Source organism: Ictidomys tridecemlineatus, chromosome 10 (assembly GCF_052094955.1).
Source record: "Ictidomys tridecemlineatus isolate mIctTri1 chromosome 10, mIctTri1.hap1, whole genome shotgun sequence".
Taxonomy (NCBI): Eukaryota; Metazoa; Chordata; class Mammalia; order Rodentia; family Sciuridae; genus Ictidomys; species Ictidomys tridecemlineatus.
This window is the reverse complement of record NC_135486.1, coordinates 41,128,088-41,146,906: the sequence shown is the minus strand read 5'-3', so window position 1 is coordinate 41,146,906 and position 18,819 is coordinate 41,128,088. Positions and strand designations below refer to the sequence as shown.

Genomic DNA, 18,819 nt, shown 5'->3' with positions numbered 1-18,819 from the left:
GAAGCTGCTCAGGTTCTATACTCACCAGGCAGTGGCACGTGGGTGTGCGAGGGGGTGTGGGGATGGGGGCAGAAAACCCAGGCGAGGGCTGGGGAAAGAGCTGCAGCAACCATCCACCCAGGAGCCTCAGAATGTCCCTCAGCCAGACTGAAAGAGCTATGAGGATAATCAGAAAAAGTGACAAAAGGAAAGCCTGCCTCCGGCTTTGTCACCACAGTGAGGACCTACATGGAGCTTGTGGCAGTACTCCTCCAAGTTAGACCGCCTAACCTCCTCCAACGCCATTCCGGCCCTTATAAATGCCGGTAGAGTAGCAACCAGATATGACATGGTGGAAATGACCCACTGGAGGAAATGTAATAAAAGGTATGAACAGTCACATGGAAACTGCCGAGGAGGGAGGTTAAGGATCTATCTCAAATGGACAGTGGAACTCCATGGAGAAGAATCACAGGAACTGGACTTTGGTCTGCAGTGTGGGGAGCAGGGGTGGCCATTGGCCATGCCTCTCCCCTGGACATCACTGAGAACAGCATGAAGGAAGAGCAGAGACACCACCCTGAATCTTTGTTTTCTCACCTGAATTCGAGTCTTTGTCTTATAAAAATAGGTATTTAGAAAATAGAGCTCACAATAAAATTTTTATACCTTTAAGATGTTGGTAACATACCTATTACTAAAAACTCCATTTAATTATCAACAGTATGCTAGAGTTGAGTATTTTTAAAAATTTATTTTTAGTTGTACATAACACAATACCTTTATTTTATTTATTTATGTGGTGCTGAGGATCGAACCCAGCGCCTCACACATGCAAGGCAAGCGCTCTACTGTTGAGCCACAACCCCAGCCCCCAAGAGTTGAGTATTTTGGATGGCTATGTCTTTTAGGTAGGAGAAAAGAACATCTTAACATCTTCTACGCTACTCATTAATAAACGGTGAATACATTTTAAATGATGCAAATATTCCACCATCAACTCGGCATGCAGATACGAAAAAATAAATAAAACCATCTTTTACATAGTCCCTGAAAAGGTGGTCACTTGCTGGGAACAGAATGACAAATGACTGTGAGAGTTTGTCAATATTATATTGTGGGGCTGAAATTTGGTTCAGTGACTATGCTTTCAGTAGCTAGTTGACTTGCTCAGGCATGGAAGTCTTGGTGTTATATGTGTTAGAAATAATGATTGTCACATTGTTTGTTTTGGAGTAAATTTTTCTTCCTTCTCAAACTCTGCCTATCTCAAACAGTGACTCCAAGTTTAAACAAATGAAATAAAACAAAAGCAAAATACAAGAAAACTGGGCGTGGTGGTCCCTGCCTGTAATCCCAGCAATTTGGGAGGCTGAAGCAGTAGGATCCCAAGTTTGAGGCCAGCCTCAGAAATATTGAGAGACTTTCAGCAACTTAGTGGGACACTGAGTCTCAAAAAGAAAACATAAAAAGGGCTTGGGATGTACTCAGTAGTAAAGCAACCCTGAGTTCAACCCCCAGTACCAAATCAATCAATCAATCAATCAATCAATAAACAGACAAACAAACAAATAAATAAATGGTAAAGCACCAAAACTAAAACCTAACACCTCCTTCCCTTTCCCAAAGATACTGTAAGATCTTAGACAAGATCCATAGAACTCTAAGATCTTATAAAGAACTGGAAGTGCATTGCTGGAATTGTACACCTGTTAGGCTGTTGAAGTAAGAGCTAGACCAAAACAATTGTACCAAACCAAACCAAACCAAACAAAAAAGAAAACCTTATAGAAAGCTAGGTGCAGTGCACTCCTATAATCCTAGTGACTGGAGAGGCTGAGGCAGGAGATTCACAAGTTCAAAGCCATCCTCTGTAACTTAGTGAGGCCCTAAGCAACTTAGCAAAATAAAAAGGGTTGAGGACGGGATGTGGCTCAGTGGTTAAGTACCTTGGTACAAAAACAAAACAAAACAATAACAAAAAAAAAAAAACAAAAAACACATAGACATTTGGAACTTCAGAAATAGAAGGGGTCTCAGAAAGTTCATGATCCATGAGAGAGAAACAACCTTCAGCCAGGGCTCAGTAATCTTCGTCTGTAAAGGGATAGATAATAACTGTATAGGCTTCATGGGACATATTTGGTCTCAGTTGCATATTCTTATTTTTCTTTTTTACAACTGCTTAAAAATGTAAAAGCAGCTGGGTGTGGTGTGCCCACCTGTAGTCTCAGTTACTCTGGAGACTGAGGACTGCAAATTCAAGGCCAGTGTAAGTAACTTTGTGAGATCCTAGCTCAAATAAAAAAATACAAGAGAGAGAGAGAGAGAGAGAGAGAGAGAGAGAGAGAGAGAGGCTGGTGTGTAGCTCAGTGGTAAAAAACTTATGCCTGAAGCCCTGGCTTCCATCCCCAGAACAACAAAAAAATATATAAAATATTTAAATATATATATATGCCACTCTTAGAAAACAGACAGAGGGTCAGATCTGGCCTGCAGGCCACAGTTTGCCAAAACCTGCACTTAGCCAAACTTAAGGGCTACCAGTGTTTCTAAAAGCCTAATGTTCTTTTATTCTGTACTAATCCTGTGTGCCTCACTGGGTCAGCACACCAGTTGTTCTTGTGGGGGAGCCTGGATTGACTCACCCGAATTCAACCTGCAATGTCATGCCATTTCTCAGACGCAGTTAAGGCTGCCCCTGTCAATGGGAATAGAGTAAATAAACCACGCACACAGATAGCCAGGGATGGCAAGACTTCAATTTTGCCTTGTTTTGCTTAGGAACCTTTCATTGGAAGTTTTTCTACCATTAAATATTTAAATGTGCCAAATAGAAAAATCTATCTGTGCTTCATGACACATCTAACCAATCAGCTCCATACATAGATCGGAAAATAAACACTGCAGCCAGTGCACTAGTGGCTCTGTGGCCCTAATAGACTTCCCATCAAGACAGCCCAGAAATTACTGAGTTCAAGACAAGCTGATAGTGTTTGAAATTCATCTTTTGCTACAATTACCGGGTAAGGTGTTGAAATAAATAAGGCCAAGCTTGGTACCATTCTTAGATGGGAGATTATCCAAAAACAACATGGCATGAATCCTCCAATATTGCGTGAAGGGAAGCTGGGGCACAGATAATCCACAGTTACTCCTGTTTCGATGGAGAATGCATTACGTGATTGTTTTCTGCTGCAGCTTTCCCTTCATAATTAAACTTTGCTTAGGCCAATATTAAAACAGGTCTGCGTGCCTTGTAGTCTTGTGGATGGAGCAATATGAACAAGGAGACTAGGGAGAAGCCGTTAGGAGGTGGGGCCCAGGCAGGACAATGAGGACAGCACTGCTCATAGTAAGCACCATAAAAAGCCCTTGTGATAGGGATGCCAATCAAACAGAGCTTCAGAGAGCACCAGATCATGGGGGATCTTGACAGTTTGCTGGTCATAGCTAATGACACCCCAAATAAACTCTGGATCATTTTGAGGAAAGGACAGGGATGATCAATCTCAATGCAATCCCTTGGTTTTGACTGTAAGATTTTTAGTCTGTTAGAGAAATTTTGTTTTGGGTTTCTAAGGAATTCTGCTAATCTCTCCTCTGCAATTACCCTTTGCAAAATTAAGGATAGGCTATATAGTTGTCTCCATATTTGTGGATTCTGTATGAACAGATTCAGCCACCAGCAGATCAAAACTATTTGAAAACTATTTTTCATCTGTACTGAACATGTGCATACTTTTTTCTCATTATTCCCTAAACAATACAATTATTTACATAATATTTACATTGTGTTAGGTATTTTGCATAATTTAGAGATGATTTAAAATAAACAGGAGCATGTGCATAGATTATATGTAATCTATGATAGATGATGACATTTTATATAAGGGACTTGGGCATCTGTGGATTTTGGCACTGGGGGTGGTCCTGGTACCAATCCCCCACCAATATAGAGAGATGACTGTGTTTTTAAAGCTGCATAAGAACTTCTGAAGGGTTTTTGAAATCACATTTTTCAAGAAAGGTAAATAGTTTGGAAAGGCAAAGGGATTCCAGAATAACCTCAGGGGCATTGGGAAGCTATGAGACCACTCTCAACAGCTAAGGGGACTTGGGTAATGTTTGGTGTGTGTGGGGGGGTGGGTCTTAGAGTGCTGCCAATACCAAGGGCTGGCCCTGCTCCTTCAGGTCACTGAAAATGATCAATCTTTGAAGATAGTCTCTATATTCAAGGAAAAGCAGTGGCCTTGAAACCTCAGCCTTTCATCTTCTTCCACCTACTCCAGCACCAGGTCATTTCTCTGCTGCCTCCACCCCCTTCTCAGCCACCCTCTTTGTTCCCAGTCACCTTTAGTACCAGATTTTAATTAAAAGTTTTAAGGTAACTTTAGGAAAAACAACAACAACAACACAACAACAACAAAATACAGAAGTTGGTTGCAGTAACCACAGAAATATGAAAAATACATGTTGAAATGATTTGTCCAAGGATTTGATATATACCCACTACAAACTATGCTTACAACCCCTGCGCAACACCCTCCCCTGCCCCCCGCAAAAAAAAAAAAAAAAAAAAAAAAAAAACAATGGAAGAGACTTTTAAAGTCTAGATTACTACCATTGGGAATACTTAAACTAAGGGAAAGAAAGTTCCCAACCAAGCCTAGAAGTGAAGATAGTTATGTTCTCTCAAACAGCTGACTGAGATGTTACGTGCCATAGATTAATGCAGATTGCCATGTTGAGGTGTGGCCCGCGTGGAAAGCTAGGGACAGGGACACAGATGAGCTCTCTTCGCTTATTCACATCTGAACCACCTCTGAGAAATCCCACAAGTGCAAGGGCCCCACGGATACAGTTCACCTCCTCTGAATGGCCACGCCACGGAAATAAAAAGTGAACAGCGAGTATAATGACGAGTGCTCATTTAGTCAAGAAATTGTTTATGAATTTGAAAAATTAGTCTCTGTAATCCCAGGAAGGGAGTCTCCCTGTCTCCCAGGGCACTGTTGAGATTTAGATCTGCAAAGAGGGCTTTGGGAGAAAACGACAATGGGCCCCCTGGAGATTTCTACTGAGATAATTAAGCTGCAGCAGAGTCACCAGGGTAGAAGTGGCCCCGCATGGATGCCATCTGGATTCCCAGAGCCTCCGCACTCATGGCAGCACACAGCTCTGCATCGTGACCAGGACTTGAGAGACTTCCCTGAGAGAATTTAGGATGTCCTCTGTCTTCGAGTGACAGCATTTCAGGGCCAGAACAAGGCTTGTAAGCCTTTCCAGGTAAGCAAATTAGAGTCAGTGAAGCAGGCGTGGCCAGAGGCAGACCCTGCAGGACAGTGTCCCCCACCCGCAGTTCCCTGCTGCTCTTCTCATCTGGAACAGAGGACTCCAGAACCCCCCCCACCCCAGCAGTTGCAGGCTGGCATCACCTTCATTGTCACACTTGGGGCTGGAGAAACCACAAACTCTATTTTAAACCAGTTTGGTATTCAATATTTGTCCCCATTCTGATCAGAGCTCCCCACTGGCCCGTTTATTTTTCTATTGAGAGTCAGCAAGAGATGACACCATAGTTGGGCTTCTGGTGAGGTGGCAGCAACAAGGTTACAATAACCTGGCCCCTTAAGCAAATAAAAGTGAATGCTTTCCAGGTGTGGCGGCACACGCCTGTGATCCCTGTGGCTGGGGAGGCTGAAACAGGAGGATCACAAGTTTGAGGTCACCCTTAAGAACTTAGTGAGGCCCTAAACAACTTAGCAAGACCGTGTCTCAAAATAAAAATTAAAAAGGGCTGAGAATGTGGCTCAGTGGTTAAACACCTCTAGGTTCAAACCTAGCAACAACAACAACAACAAAAAGTGAATGGTTATATAGTATTTACTTTGTGCTAATAAATTCATGTAGGTTAGTTTGATTCTTATAAATTCTATGAGATAGGTACTATTATGTCCCCTCCTTTACAGATGAGGAAACTGAGGTACAGAGATGGCAAAGACATTTGCTCAACTTTCACTGCTAGAAAGTGGCAGAGCTGGGACTGATCTTGACTTGATGGTTTTTAGCCTCGGTGTCCTTAAATTCTACACTAGGATTGGAACAGGGCCACTGATAGTGAACTACTCCCCAGAGCATTTTTTTCTATTTAAGATTTCAAGGTGATGCCTGTATCTAAAATAATGTTTACTAGCCAGAAACAGTGCACACGCCCTTCATCCCAGCAACTCAGAAGGCTGAGGCAGGAGGATGGCAAGTTCAAGGCCAGCCTGGGCCATTTAGCAAAATGACCCCTCATGGGATCATTTTAACCAATAAGTGCTACTGAAAAAGCCACTCAAGAAATCCAGCTTCTGAGAACAAATTTGTAGAGCAAACAAAAAAAAAGTTCCACTGGGTTGCCCATGAGACACATCACCAAACTGGCTCAGCCCTATATACCAGGACTTCTGCCCACTGGTTCAGCAACTGTAACTATCCCTCAGAGTAGCACAGGCCAGAAGCACATTACGGAGGGAGCTAAAATGATCAGGGGCAGCCCACTTACTGTATGAGATTAGGCTTTTAAAAAGGATTAGAGCTCCTTAATCTGGAGAGATGAAGATTAAGGGGCAGTCATGATCAAAGTCTATGCAATCAGAAAGGAAATGGAGAATATGGCCACAACCCCATCCACAAATCCCAGGATATTATAACAAGGGATATCCCTGTGGAGTTCCAGGGGAATCACTTCAAGAGCCATAAAAAGAAGGTACTATTTTCACAGCAGGTAATAAATGTAGAGAATTATTATCTTGAGGAGTGGTATATTCTGAGAACAGGGTTAAGTGTAAAAAAAAAAAGGTTTAAACAAACCCACGAGTGATAAAACCATAATGACCCAACACGGGGAGGCTAGGAACATTCTGGATATATTTGAAAACCAGTCAATCAACGATGGATACTAGTCTCTCCCCAAATGCTCCCTGCCGGGGCTAATATGGAGCTGGAAGGGGACCACTGCTCTGACCACCTCTCTCCTTACTGTCTTCAGCTGTGTGGCTCCTAAATATTTGGAACAGGGCTCATGTATATTCTTGGGCCTATTTTTAAAATGTGTATCAGGAAATTTTTGGAACCTGGTACAATAGAATCAACTCATTCTTCAGAGGAAGGTTTCCTATGTTCTTTTTTCTTTCTTTCTTCCTTCCTTCCATTAAAAAAAAAAAAATCCTTGCCAGGGTCTTGGTCCTTAATCCCCATATAAAAATATGAACTCACTCCCTTAACTATACTTCCAAACTAAAATCTTATATTGCACTCAGACACTTTATAAAATATGCTCCAATAGTTAGGGGATTAAAACTGGTTAAACTCTCTACTGGGGAAGCTTCTCATCCCACACTAACACAGAATAATTAATTCAAATTTAAGGGGAAATTAAACATACCAATTATGTAGTACCCATCACAGCCCAAGATATTAAGCTCTAAAATTGACGACGGTTATTGTAGGAGCCAGAACACCTGAACAGAATCTGCAGCTCTGGTAAATATATAGAATAAAACTGGGGAGAGAGGAATCTTTCAATTCTTTCCCAAAACAGCCAAGAGTTGATTAGATATCTCCTAGTAGTGTGGAGATTGGGGAGGCTAGGGCAGCAGGAAGAGGGGGGTGTGGATTTCAGGAGAGGAAGATGCCATTTAGAGAAAAGGAACCTTCAGAGGACTCTAGCCCGCACAGCAAGGCATAATGGATGTTGCCCATACTCACATTTTAAACTGCTCTCAGAAAATTGGTAAAATCTGGCCATGTGCAGGAGCCAATAAAGAAGGAAAGAGGGAGTGGGAGAAAGAGGTGGGGATGGAGGAGAAAGGCAGAAACAACATCCAACACCATCATCAACCAAGTACCTATCACTTGGTACATTTTCAAATTGCAAGTTTTTGAAAACCTGAGTCCTTGTGGTGGGGAGCTATTCAAAGTCACTGTTCATGTGGGAAATGGAAACACGTAGAAGAGGTGGAGAGGGCCGGTGATAGGCTCAGGGTAGAGAGCACAGACTTCAGAGTGATTTGGGCAAGAAAACTGGGACATCTGGAGTTGAGAAGTCGAGGAAAAATGGGGGAAGAACCAGGAAGATGAATACATGATCATCAGGCACACAAAAGAATGGAGCAAAAGGAAGGCTGGATTTGGGCACTCGCGTCTGGCAAGGAGGCCAGCAGCAGGGCTAATGAAGCATTTGCGGTGTGGGACGTTTGCCAGCGCAACAAAGAAGATGTGCTTGGGCTCTGCAGATGTGCCAGGGCCCCCAGAGCAAAATAATGACATAATCACCATCAGTGTCACAGACCAGACTGTACACAAGGTGACAGGGGAGGGGAAGCCTGTAATACACACGCAGGGAGGACTTGCTGTGGCCCACAACGGCTGCGGCCCTGAGGGCTGGGGTGCCTGCCCACGGCCCCACCCCCGACAGACCTGGGATCTCTGTCTTCAAGCCCCAGGTGAGGCGACGGCTCATCTCTGTTGGGTGTTCGACCCAATTCCAGCTACTCTTAACGAGGCCACAGAAATGGGAAAAGCTTCAGAGGGATCTGCACTGGATGGTGAGGGGCTGAAGAAAGCCGGAGCGAGGAGAGAGGGGGGCCACAGGGAGTTTTTGTGAGTCCAACTCGCCAATCTTTGCAACTGTCATGAACTGGACCCTCACCACGTGCTTTTTTAAGGGTGCCAACGTTTCTTTTATACTGTACGGAAATGCAAGCAATATTTTGGGGAGCCTGTGTGTGTGTGGGTGGGGAGGGGACACAAATGAGCAATAAATGGGCCACCTCAAAAGGAGCGCAGAAGCAATGGCAAGGCTTGAGACAGGCGCCCCTGCTCATTTTAAACAAGGTCTCCCAGCAGGGCCCGTCACCTGCCCATGGCTTTTCCTCAGTAAGGTGGGTGTGTTAGTACAGCTGTCTGGCTTTTAAGTGACTTTTGTCAGTTTGAAAGTGAAAGTCTGTTTGAGGAGCTGAAAGAACAATAGCTCCGGAGCCCGGAAGAAGAGCTCCAAGCACAAAGGACTTGGCTACACTAGTGTCCCTTTTCATTGCTCCTCATGAAAGATTCATAAGAATAACTTTAATTTTTTATGACCCCCTTTTTGGTATGACTATATTAGTTGTGTCAACTTGCACATTCAGGTTCTCTTTAAATACCAAAAGGTCTGTTGTGAAATTGTTTTCAAAGAGCACTGGGGACAGAGTCGATTGTGGCCATCCTGCTGGTCCCTCCCTCCAAAAGGAATCGCTATCAGGGACACAGATTTCCTTTAAATAGGGTTCCCTTCAGCCTTGAAGCTGCCATGAGCAGCCGACAGTGCAGTTATTTTAAACCTTACTAATTTGCCAGTTCAACTGCTCCTCGGAAGAACGATTATATTTGTTTTTCTTGGCTTCACCCTATTTAACAGAAACAGTAGTATAATGATCATTAATAGACAGTCCTCCTTTCGCGATACTTCTCCAGTGGCTGTCTCCACACTGTATCTTTATTTTGTGTCTCAGCCAAAAAAAAAAAAAAAAATGGGAGGGGGGGGAGGTGAGGGACAGATTGTATTTGTTTTATGTCATTTCCAAATATTATTGAAGATTGGTTTAAGGCAATCCTTGAAGGCAAAACCATAATCTACTTGGAAGAATTGAACTCTGATGCTCCACCAAATCGAATCTTTGCAAAAAAAAAAATATTTCCTGTTGCAAATTTACATTGATGGATTGAGGGGAAATGAGTGATCATGAACATTTCTGCCCTATGAATGACAAAGAACCAAACAGCTAAAGTTACAGACCATCTTGGGGTGGGTGGGGGGGGTGGGGGTGGGGTTGGAAGGAATGAGAAAATTTGATTTAAAATGTTATCTGCCACTGCCAAAAGAGACCTGCAACTTCCAGCAAGCTTTGGTTTTGCCAAATAAGTTGGTTGAATCCAGATGAAATAAACAGGCTCAATTTCAATAGGTTGTTCAAACTTCTTCAGACATTTAATCCGGGATGGGCTGAACACAATGATCACATCCCCCTGAAAGCTCTAGCCACCAGCAGCCGCTTCCAGAAGGGAACTTGTGCTCTCTCTCCCATTGATAACCCTTTGTGGGACGAAGAAAAAGAGGCGAGGCAAGGAGAGCTGAATGTCAGACAATAGACATGGCTCCACACACTGCTTCTGAACTTTCCTCATCTCTGAAGGACAATTAATTATGAAGGCCTTAGGGGTAGGTCGAAGCAAGGGAAAACCCACTGTGGTCCCAGCACCCCAGCCGCCGCCTCTGTGTTTGCTAAATGCTTCGCCTGTTGGGGTACAGCCACCGAGAGAGCCAATAGATCATGGGGGGGGGGCGTGTGGGAGGTGAGGGAGGAAAGCAAAAGATTTTTTTGTGTGTGCGCCTGCCCTTGTATAATTCTATTCTCACTGTGAACTCATCCATACACAAAACACAAGGACAATTTTTTTTTTTTTTTTAAAGAGAGAAAAAGCCACAGGGTAGGTTACAGTCAGAAACGGGCTCTCCAGTGGTGTGTTAAAAAGGATGGTCTTTTCACCAAATCATTTCACAGAGGCAAAACAGACAAACACAAAGAGTTGAGACTTTTTCTCCTACATTAAATGGAGTAACTGATAAGGTCAGACATATGATACCTAAAGACACGAATCTGTGAACTCTTGAAGTCAAAGGGCCTCTCTGTGCCGAGGAACAATCTTTCAAAGGAAATAGATCATAGAACTCCACTGAACCCCCTTTAAACTTTATGAAGCAGGAGGAGAAAAAGCTCTAAGTAGGGAAGCTTGACAGAAGAGCCTTGAACTATTTTCTGAAGGAAAGATGAGACCCTCCCTAGGCTGCCACAAAACATCTTTTTTTTTTTTTCTAAAGGCTCCTCTGAACTTTGATATGTGCCAAGACACTGCTATTGAAAGCTGTATAATTATGTGCTATAGCCACTGTAGAAAATGCTTTGTTCACCCCAACAAAGGACAATAAGCAAAGTAAAGCGACATTACGCTGTATCTTTTTCTTTAAGAATGTTGAGAAAGGTCATGGAATGCTATAACTAATAAAGCTGTTGAGTAAGGAGGTTTTAAAGTTGATCTTACTGTGCTTGAATGTAACCCAATGACAAAAAAGACACAGGGAGCTAAAAATGCAATGACATTACCAAATAGATGATAAATCAATGGGCCCGCTTCATTATACTGATGAACACCTTGAATCTCAAAAGGACAGCGGTAAAGAAATGGAGCCTCGTGCCACTCAGGGTGCTCCCTCCCCCCAACCCCCAGTCCCACTCCCAGCCTGCTGCTGCTGGTCCTGTCCTCTCCTTCAATTCCAGGCAATCATTCTGCTCAAGGAATATGTTCCCAGACAGCCATGTGTGTACATATATTTAGAGAACATTCATTTAGTCTCTTAAAAGATCAATTTGGCTTGTCAATGGTGGGACTGGCAAGGGAAGAAATGGTAAGTGTTCCTTTTCCTCCTCACCACCCACTAAGAGTGCGTTGTGTGATCATTTAAACGGCTCAGCGGCTTCGAGGCCAAAAGACAGCAACAGCAGTAAAAGGTTTTCACTCATGTGCCAGTTTGCCAAATGATCACTCATATTTAAGTATCTATTTGGAGCAGAGGGAAGCGCTTCCTAAATCCACCTGTCCTCATTCTTCTTTAAAGAGATGACAATGTGAATGAAAGACTTCCAAATATATTAAATCTTCTTAAACATGGGCGTGGTTGAAAGTGGAGCAGGGTGGCAAGAGGAGCCTGTTGAGGGGAACAGGTTGAGTGAGCACATGTGTTGGTGGGTGCAGGGGAGCCCAGACGGGGTGCCTCTCTTATTTTCTGTGATCAAGAAGAAAGTGAGAAAATGCTCCCATGTAGAGGTCCGCAGAAGTACCCCTTCTTGCCTATGTCACCTAGAAAAACGTCAAACCTACTAGGCTCTGTGACGGAGTCTCTGCGATGGAGAGCCTGCTCCGTTAAGATGCTATTTCTATCAGGACCTTAGGAAATGGCATTTACAAAGCCACTAAGGAATGAATCAAGTTTCCCATCCTATTTTATTTCTAAAGCTTCACTCAAGACACCTAGGCCTTTAGTAAGGGCAAGGAAGATTAGTCACTCTTCCTGGAACTTAGACTCTGCCTATAGGTTAGCCACCAGGGGACCCAAGAGGGACCCTGCTTTCCTTGGTGGGGGGGGTAGAGTTACCTCATGCTATCCCAGACTGAGAAAATGTGCTCCATGCACCCCGATGAAGGTATCTATCGCACCCTTCTCAACATAAACTCAACTGCTCCCCCAAACCCTTAACCTCTAGATCATTCTACCTCTTTTAACTGCCCCATAGAAAGTGGCCAGCCTGGTTAATGCTGTCAAACCTAAGGTCTTTGGGCTCCTTCAATAGTGCAACGAATCTTGTGAGTTACACACATCAGTTGCCTTAGTTGAGAGTTCCTTGCAAAACAGGTAAACTGGCTGCACCATTATTACCTTCCTTCCCGGCTACAGTTGTGAGAGGGGGAAAAAAAAAAAGCAATAAAATCCAACTCATATGCCCCTAAAGTCAGAAGTATCAATTTGATTTAAAAACTGGGAAGGAATGCCAAACCTGCTTTCCCTCCCCATAAAAAAAAAAAAAAAAAAGAATTTTTTTTTTTTTGGAAGCTCTTCAAAGTGAAGTGAGAATGAAGCATGGAAATATATACCATAACACCTGGAAAGACAAATTTATTGTTGCCGATCTCATTAAACGCGAGAGGCAGGAGTGAAAGATGCAGCCCGTAATGGAACACCCCTTCCCTGAACACCTTTGCAAACTCATGTTCAGCAGTGAGCCACCCCCATCCTGTGCAATGTAGCCAACTTGCCTCCTTTTAGCACAAACGAAAAGGGTAGTCCTTTTTTTGTTTCCCCTTCGGTGTCTTCTTCCACATCCCCTGGGTCATCTCAAGCTCTCACCACCCTAAGTCTGGATGCCGTGCCAAGAATCTTGGCAATTGTGTAAACTGATACAAAAGACAGAGCAAGCTCTCCTGTCACTTAGAAGGTCCTGACTCATAAAGGCCAGGAAATGCAGGGTCCAGAAGAGGAGAGAGATGCAAGCCACTCCTTCTTTGCCAGCGATAAACCTTCCCCATCTGCTTTATTTTCCTATAGGCCAGGGGTCAGCAACCTCTCCAGCCCAGAGGGCCATCAGCAGCAGGGGCTGGAGGGGGATGGTGCTGAACAGTGACAGAGGTGCCATAGAAAGTCAAGACACAAGCTGAGAGGAAGCAGAAAGCTGAGAAGAGACAAGGAGAACAGAAGAGAAAGAAAAAGTTCTGGTGAAGGAGGAAAAATCAGATTCTCCTTAAACCTCTTCTCCCTTCCCACCTTTTTTGGTTCTACCCATTTCGAACAGCTTCAAAACAGAGCTCAGGGGTAGAGTGCTTGCCTAGCAAGAAGCCCTGGTTTCCATTCCCAGGACTGCAAAAAACAAATGGTAAGGCTTTAGGCAGGTTGAAATGTTTCTTGTTATTCTATTAGTGTCTGTGTCCTTATTATTGCCCACATTAAATAAGTTACTATTGTTGAAATGCTGTAAGGAATGCCAGGGACATTAGTAAACACTCAGCAAATGTTAGCTGTTTTATAATTGCTATAAATAACTGATTGAGAAACTTAAAAATACAATTCATACAATATTTTGTTATTTGACCAGCTAATAATACTCAGGAGGGTTAATCTATTCCTTTGCACTGACTGGATCTTTGGTCATTGTGTAAACATGACTTCAGTCTCTCTACCACATTTGGTCTCTGCTTAAAATTAAACACACACACACACAAAATAAAATAAAATAAAATAAAACCAAGGTATACAAGTCTCCACTCTACCATCCTCTTCACTTGCCATACTGAAATTATGGGCTTATTTACCTTGATCTGAAGGGGAAAAACAGCAACGCAAAAGTAGAACAGCACACACACTATCAGTCGAGGTATTCAGCTCGAGGTGCCTGTACTACTTTTGGCTGGCAGCCATGGCCCATGCTGGTGGAGCTACAGTGATAAGAACGGTGGCTTTTTAAGCATCTCACTTAAGAAGTGACCTCCATGCTCAAAGGCACAGAAAAGAAGGGATCCCCTTATCAGAAGCATTTGTTAGTAAATGTTCTAAACTGAGTGACTAAAGTAAAAACTATATGGTGATCGTGGGCTTCTATGTGGTGGTGCGTCTGCATGTGAGTGTACGTATGTGGGAGCTTGTGCATGGAGCAGACAGGGCACCATCCATGTTCCTGAGTCTACCTTCCAACCTTTCTGGAAAGAGCCTGGTTTTTAGCAAAGGAGGAATTTAGGCCCAGAATAGTGCAATAACTTGTCCAAAGTCACGTGAGAAGTGACAAAATTCCTGCCCAGGCCCCATGCTCCTTGCAGTGAAGCAGTCTTAAAATAGACACTGCAGATAAAGGAGAGGTGGCCTGGCTGGAAGTGGATATGATTCACAAAGGGAGAAATATCAGATGTTAATCATATTAAAGGAGGATTTAGATGATGCTAAATGGAGCAGCTTGTTGGGTATCGCTTGATGCCATTGTCCCCTGTTTGTGTCATTTTGGTCCTTGTGCTGAGAGTAAGGGATTAAATTCCAACCAGGTAAGGTTTAAACAACCCCGCAAATCCTAATGCGCACTTTAAGGATTTGCTCCCTTGAGTACGTTATACAGCAGAAGTGCAGAAATCATCTCATGAATCTTGGTCAAATCTTTTATGAAGCTTGATCTGTGCTTGCAGGTGAATATTTATGTCATAATACAATATAAATAATTCACTAGCACACAGTAGAAGTCTCTTAGCTTAAGGTTTAGATCAATAGACTTATCAGAAAGCGGTGGGGTGGGGAATAAAGCTCTTAATAAGATCTCTTTAAAATGTTTAGCCATAATCATGTTCTTCAGCTGTAGAAGAAATATGCTTGTATTCTGTCATTATAGTGAAACATCTCTCGGTTACAACTGAGACTTGAAAGAGAGAGATTTTAGGATAGTGAATCAGCACTCCAAGAGTCACTAATTTTAATGTGTTCAGCGAAAGAAAAACTTCATTGACAACATGTTTGGCAAGAAATATATTGGCTTTGGACAGAAAAGATACAGTGGTAACTTGCAGTATAATCATTTATACTTTCAAGGAAAAACTATGACTTCCCCATTGCTAAGTTTGCATACTTAGTTTTCTTTCTTTTCTTTCTCTTTCTTTTCTTCCTTCCTTCTTTCCTCCCTCCCTCCCTCTTTCCCTCCTTTCTTCCTTTCTTTCCTACTAGGGATTGAACCCAGGGGTGTTTTATCACTGAGCTACATCCCCAGCCTTTTTTATTCTGAAAAAGTTTCTTGTGAAATGCTGAGGCTGGCCTTGAACTGTGATCCTCCTTCCTCAGCCTTCCTAGTTGCTGAGATCACAGGTGTGTGCCATCTGCCCAGCATACGTGGTTATTTATAAGCCACCATAACTGATGTGCACTTCCCAGAACTAAGGAGAAGAGCTGAAAAGGAATGGGCAAGCAGAGAGGGTACTGGTGATCAGTCCCCTTTATTGACAAGGCCAAACTGAGGTGTCCTCTTTGCTTTGAAATTAATAACATCCTAGACATTTCTAGTGATCTGTCTATAATGAGAAAGCAAGAATATTAACATAAGGTTCCTTAAGAGCAGATATGAAAAATTTCTATCTTTAGAATAGCACAGTATTTAGCCAAGATGATAGAAGAAATGAACCAATTTTGTCAAGCCACAGCCCGTCCACTCTCCTAATTGAGGGTTCAACCTGCAGAACCCTTGTCACATTCCCATCTCCAACCATTGTCACTTCAGCCTGCAGGGCTCAGCAAAATGCCTTTGTGAGTACTGGGAGATTTGCTGGTGTTGTCTCATAGATAGTCATCACGTGGTGGTGAACACTGTTTGCTGAGGCACTGCATTAGCCCATAAAGAAATGCCTTACTCATAGCTACACATCTTTCATTGTTGCAAGGGTACGGCTTCCTAGAATTGTCTATATTGCTTTGTTTGTATCCAGAATGTGCATGTTGTAGATCTATCCAAGACAGTACAGGAGCATATGAGCAAAGAGCAACATGTTTTTGAAGGTATACATAGGCAAAATAAAACACATGATCCGCTCCTCCCAAAACAACAGAAACAAATAAAACCAAAAAAGGATGTCGATGGATCTCTTCTGATATGTATTTGGTAAATTCTCATACCGAGGCCTCCATTAAGAAAATCGATTAAAGTTAGAAACCATGGAATATTACTTGCCTGTCAACATTTCTAGACTTTGTCTGAAAACAACTTTTGTAGCTATCATTGCACAAAACATGCATCAGCTCAACTGACATCCCAGAAGATAAATATGAAAAAGCTTATTGGAACAGGGGCCTCTTCTCTGGAAGAAGTATTTGCTCCTTACTGCTCTTTCCTTTGGACTGTTCAGTTCACTTTTCTGGGGCTGGGTGGGTCTTTCATATAAGCTAAAGAGCCAGAGGAAGGGAATGGAAATGGCAGAGGGGCAACTCCCCATGGTTCTGATGGTAAGCTCTGCATTGTGGCTGCGCCTGTCACTTTACTAGGCCATGGTCTTGTAACAAACTAGTACCAAACAGATTTGGGAACATTTCTTAAAAAAAAAAAAAAATTAAAGTAAAAGGAGATGACCCAAAAATGCAGATTAGTTCCTACCTCAAAGTCATTTGCTTTATTGTAGTGCATGTTCAGAGCCCTGTACAGCTCACAGTCTCTGGTTATAGACAGCTCCTCCGTACTGGTGACCCCATCGTTGATGGCTTGACGTGCATACTTCTCCATCTGAATGTAGTAGAACTCACGGAAATTGCTAAACCACTTGATGAGCTGAGAGGTAATGCATCTGTTGAACTGTTAAATTTAAACGTTGAAAAGGATAAGAATATTGCCATTTTTGTTCATTTTTTTTTTTTTTTTACGTATTTGAAACAGTTTCAAAGTTCCCCTCCACCCCGTTACCTGGAAAAGCGTGTATTTAATTCTACCAAAATGGTAGCAAAAGAGAAATAACCTTTTTTTTTTTTCCAGAATATCATAAAACGTTCCAGCGATGGAAATCACATCATTGACCCTTCACATTTCAAATGGAAAACTCAAGTTCTAAATCAGATTTTTCTTAACCTTAGCATCTTTTTTAGGAAAACATGATTCTTCATCTCTCAGTAGAACAACTGCTTTTGTATACTCTTCTTTTGTGTACATGGGACTGGGGATTGAACCCAGGGGCATTCTACCCCTAACTGCAATCCCAGTTCATTTTATTTTGAGACAGGTCTTCACTAAGTTGCTCAGGCTGACCTGGAATTTGTGATCCTCCTGCCTCAACCTCCAGAGTGGCTGGGTTACAGGCTTGTGCCACCACACCTGGCACATTTTGTATACTCCTTATGGAAATTCTTTCAAGCCATGGAATCCTAGAAAGAGCTGTCACTCTCAAGTACAAAGACGATGAACCACAGGACTTCACCATTAGTATGATATAGATTTTTAAAATGAGGATTCCCATCACCTCATATGGCCTTCTTTAATGCAGGAAAATGGCTTTCCAACAAAATGGCAAGAATCTGTTATTTGCTTATTTTTTTTTAATTTTTTATTTTTTGGTAATGGGTGACTCCCATACCCATCTGGCCACAATTCCACTTAATGTTTGTCCACAGTATTAACTTCTGGTGTGGTTTGGTCAGACCTTGGTACCTGTTCATCTTCTCCCTGAAGCCAGTGTTGGATAAGACCCATCCCTGGCTTTCCCTAGGTATCTGTGCCATTTGGGAGGTGTGTCTAACACACAGTACACAGACAGCATAAACAGAAGCTTTATTCCTTTTTTTTTTTTTAAATGCCAAGTTACTATAACATGGTTAAGCTTTAAAACTTTGTTTACCAAGATTTCCTGATGACCTTTGTAATGAAGATGTCTTCCTGGATGCACTGCAAATGATACCATCCTTATTGACAGCCCTCTGCTCATGTAAAGGACAGATGCATCTCAACTTGCCAAGTCAAAACCAATAAATCCATAGCTTTATATCAGGCAGTCTGACAGACAACCCCTGCCTTTTGTCATCACAGGCATTCCCTTTCCTGGGCCCCAAGAAAAAGATGTACATTCATCAAAAATCAGCAAAGAGCACTTATCAAACACTGGCCATGAGAACATCCAGACTCCAAGAAGATGACAGCTAAAGTGTGTATTGGAGCTGTAATTACTACACAGAAAGTTGTTTCCATACTAGCAAAGATAATAAATGAATGAAAATTTATGGCAGAGAATGGAAGTAACAAGGAAACAGAAGCAGGGAGACTGGTGTTTCTCCCAGAAGGCCAACTTGCATCATAATTGCCATGGAGTTGCAAGGGCCCTTACAGATAATTGACCAGAAAATGATTAAGTCATCAGCAAATCGCTTCTGCTTGCAAGAGTTCAAACATGTACTTAACCTATCCAAGAATTATATTTTCACTCTGTGTGTCTGCTCTGTCTCTATTCAGCCTCGCGGGGAACCCGATTAAAAAGACAACTGAAGGACCCCCGTTATCTGATCTTCTGGTTGCCGATTTCAATAGAACTTAAACCCATTACGATTTGCTGAACTTGGAGTTCTTTCCATTTTATCTCAGCAGTAAAATACACTGTCCAAATTTCCAGACACTGAGATAAGGACTACAGGCCCCCGTGACGGCTTACTGTTCCTTTTTAATTCTTTTAGAATAAGAAACAAAACATTACAAAATGATAGCAGGCTGT

General features: G+C 42.5%; 1 protein-coding gene across 10 annotated transcripts in view; it reads right to left on the bottom strand.

Moving 5' to 3' along the window:
• The window catches only part of Prox1 (prospero homeobox 1), a 56,149-nt gene that overhangs the window by 13,696 nt on the left and 23,634 nt on the right, over positions 1–18,819 (bottom strand). For all 10 annotated transcript variants that reach the window (XM_021732998.3, XM_021732996.3, XM_021732995.3 and 7 more), the window contains one exon: positions 16,728–16,922. In XM_021732998.3, the coding sequence (XP_021588673.1) occupies positions 16,728–16,922 (195 nt within the window). The remainder of the gene's footprint in view (positions 1–16,727; positions 16,923–18,819) is intronic.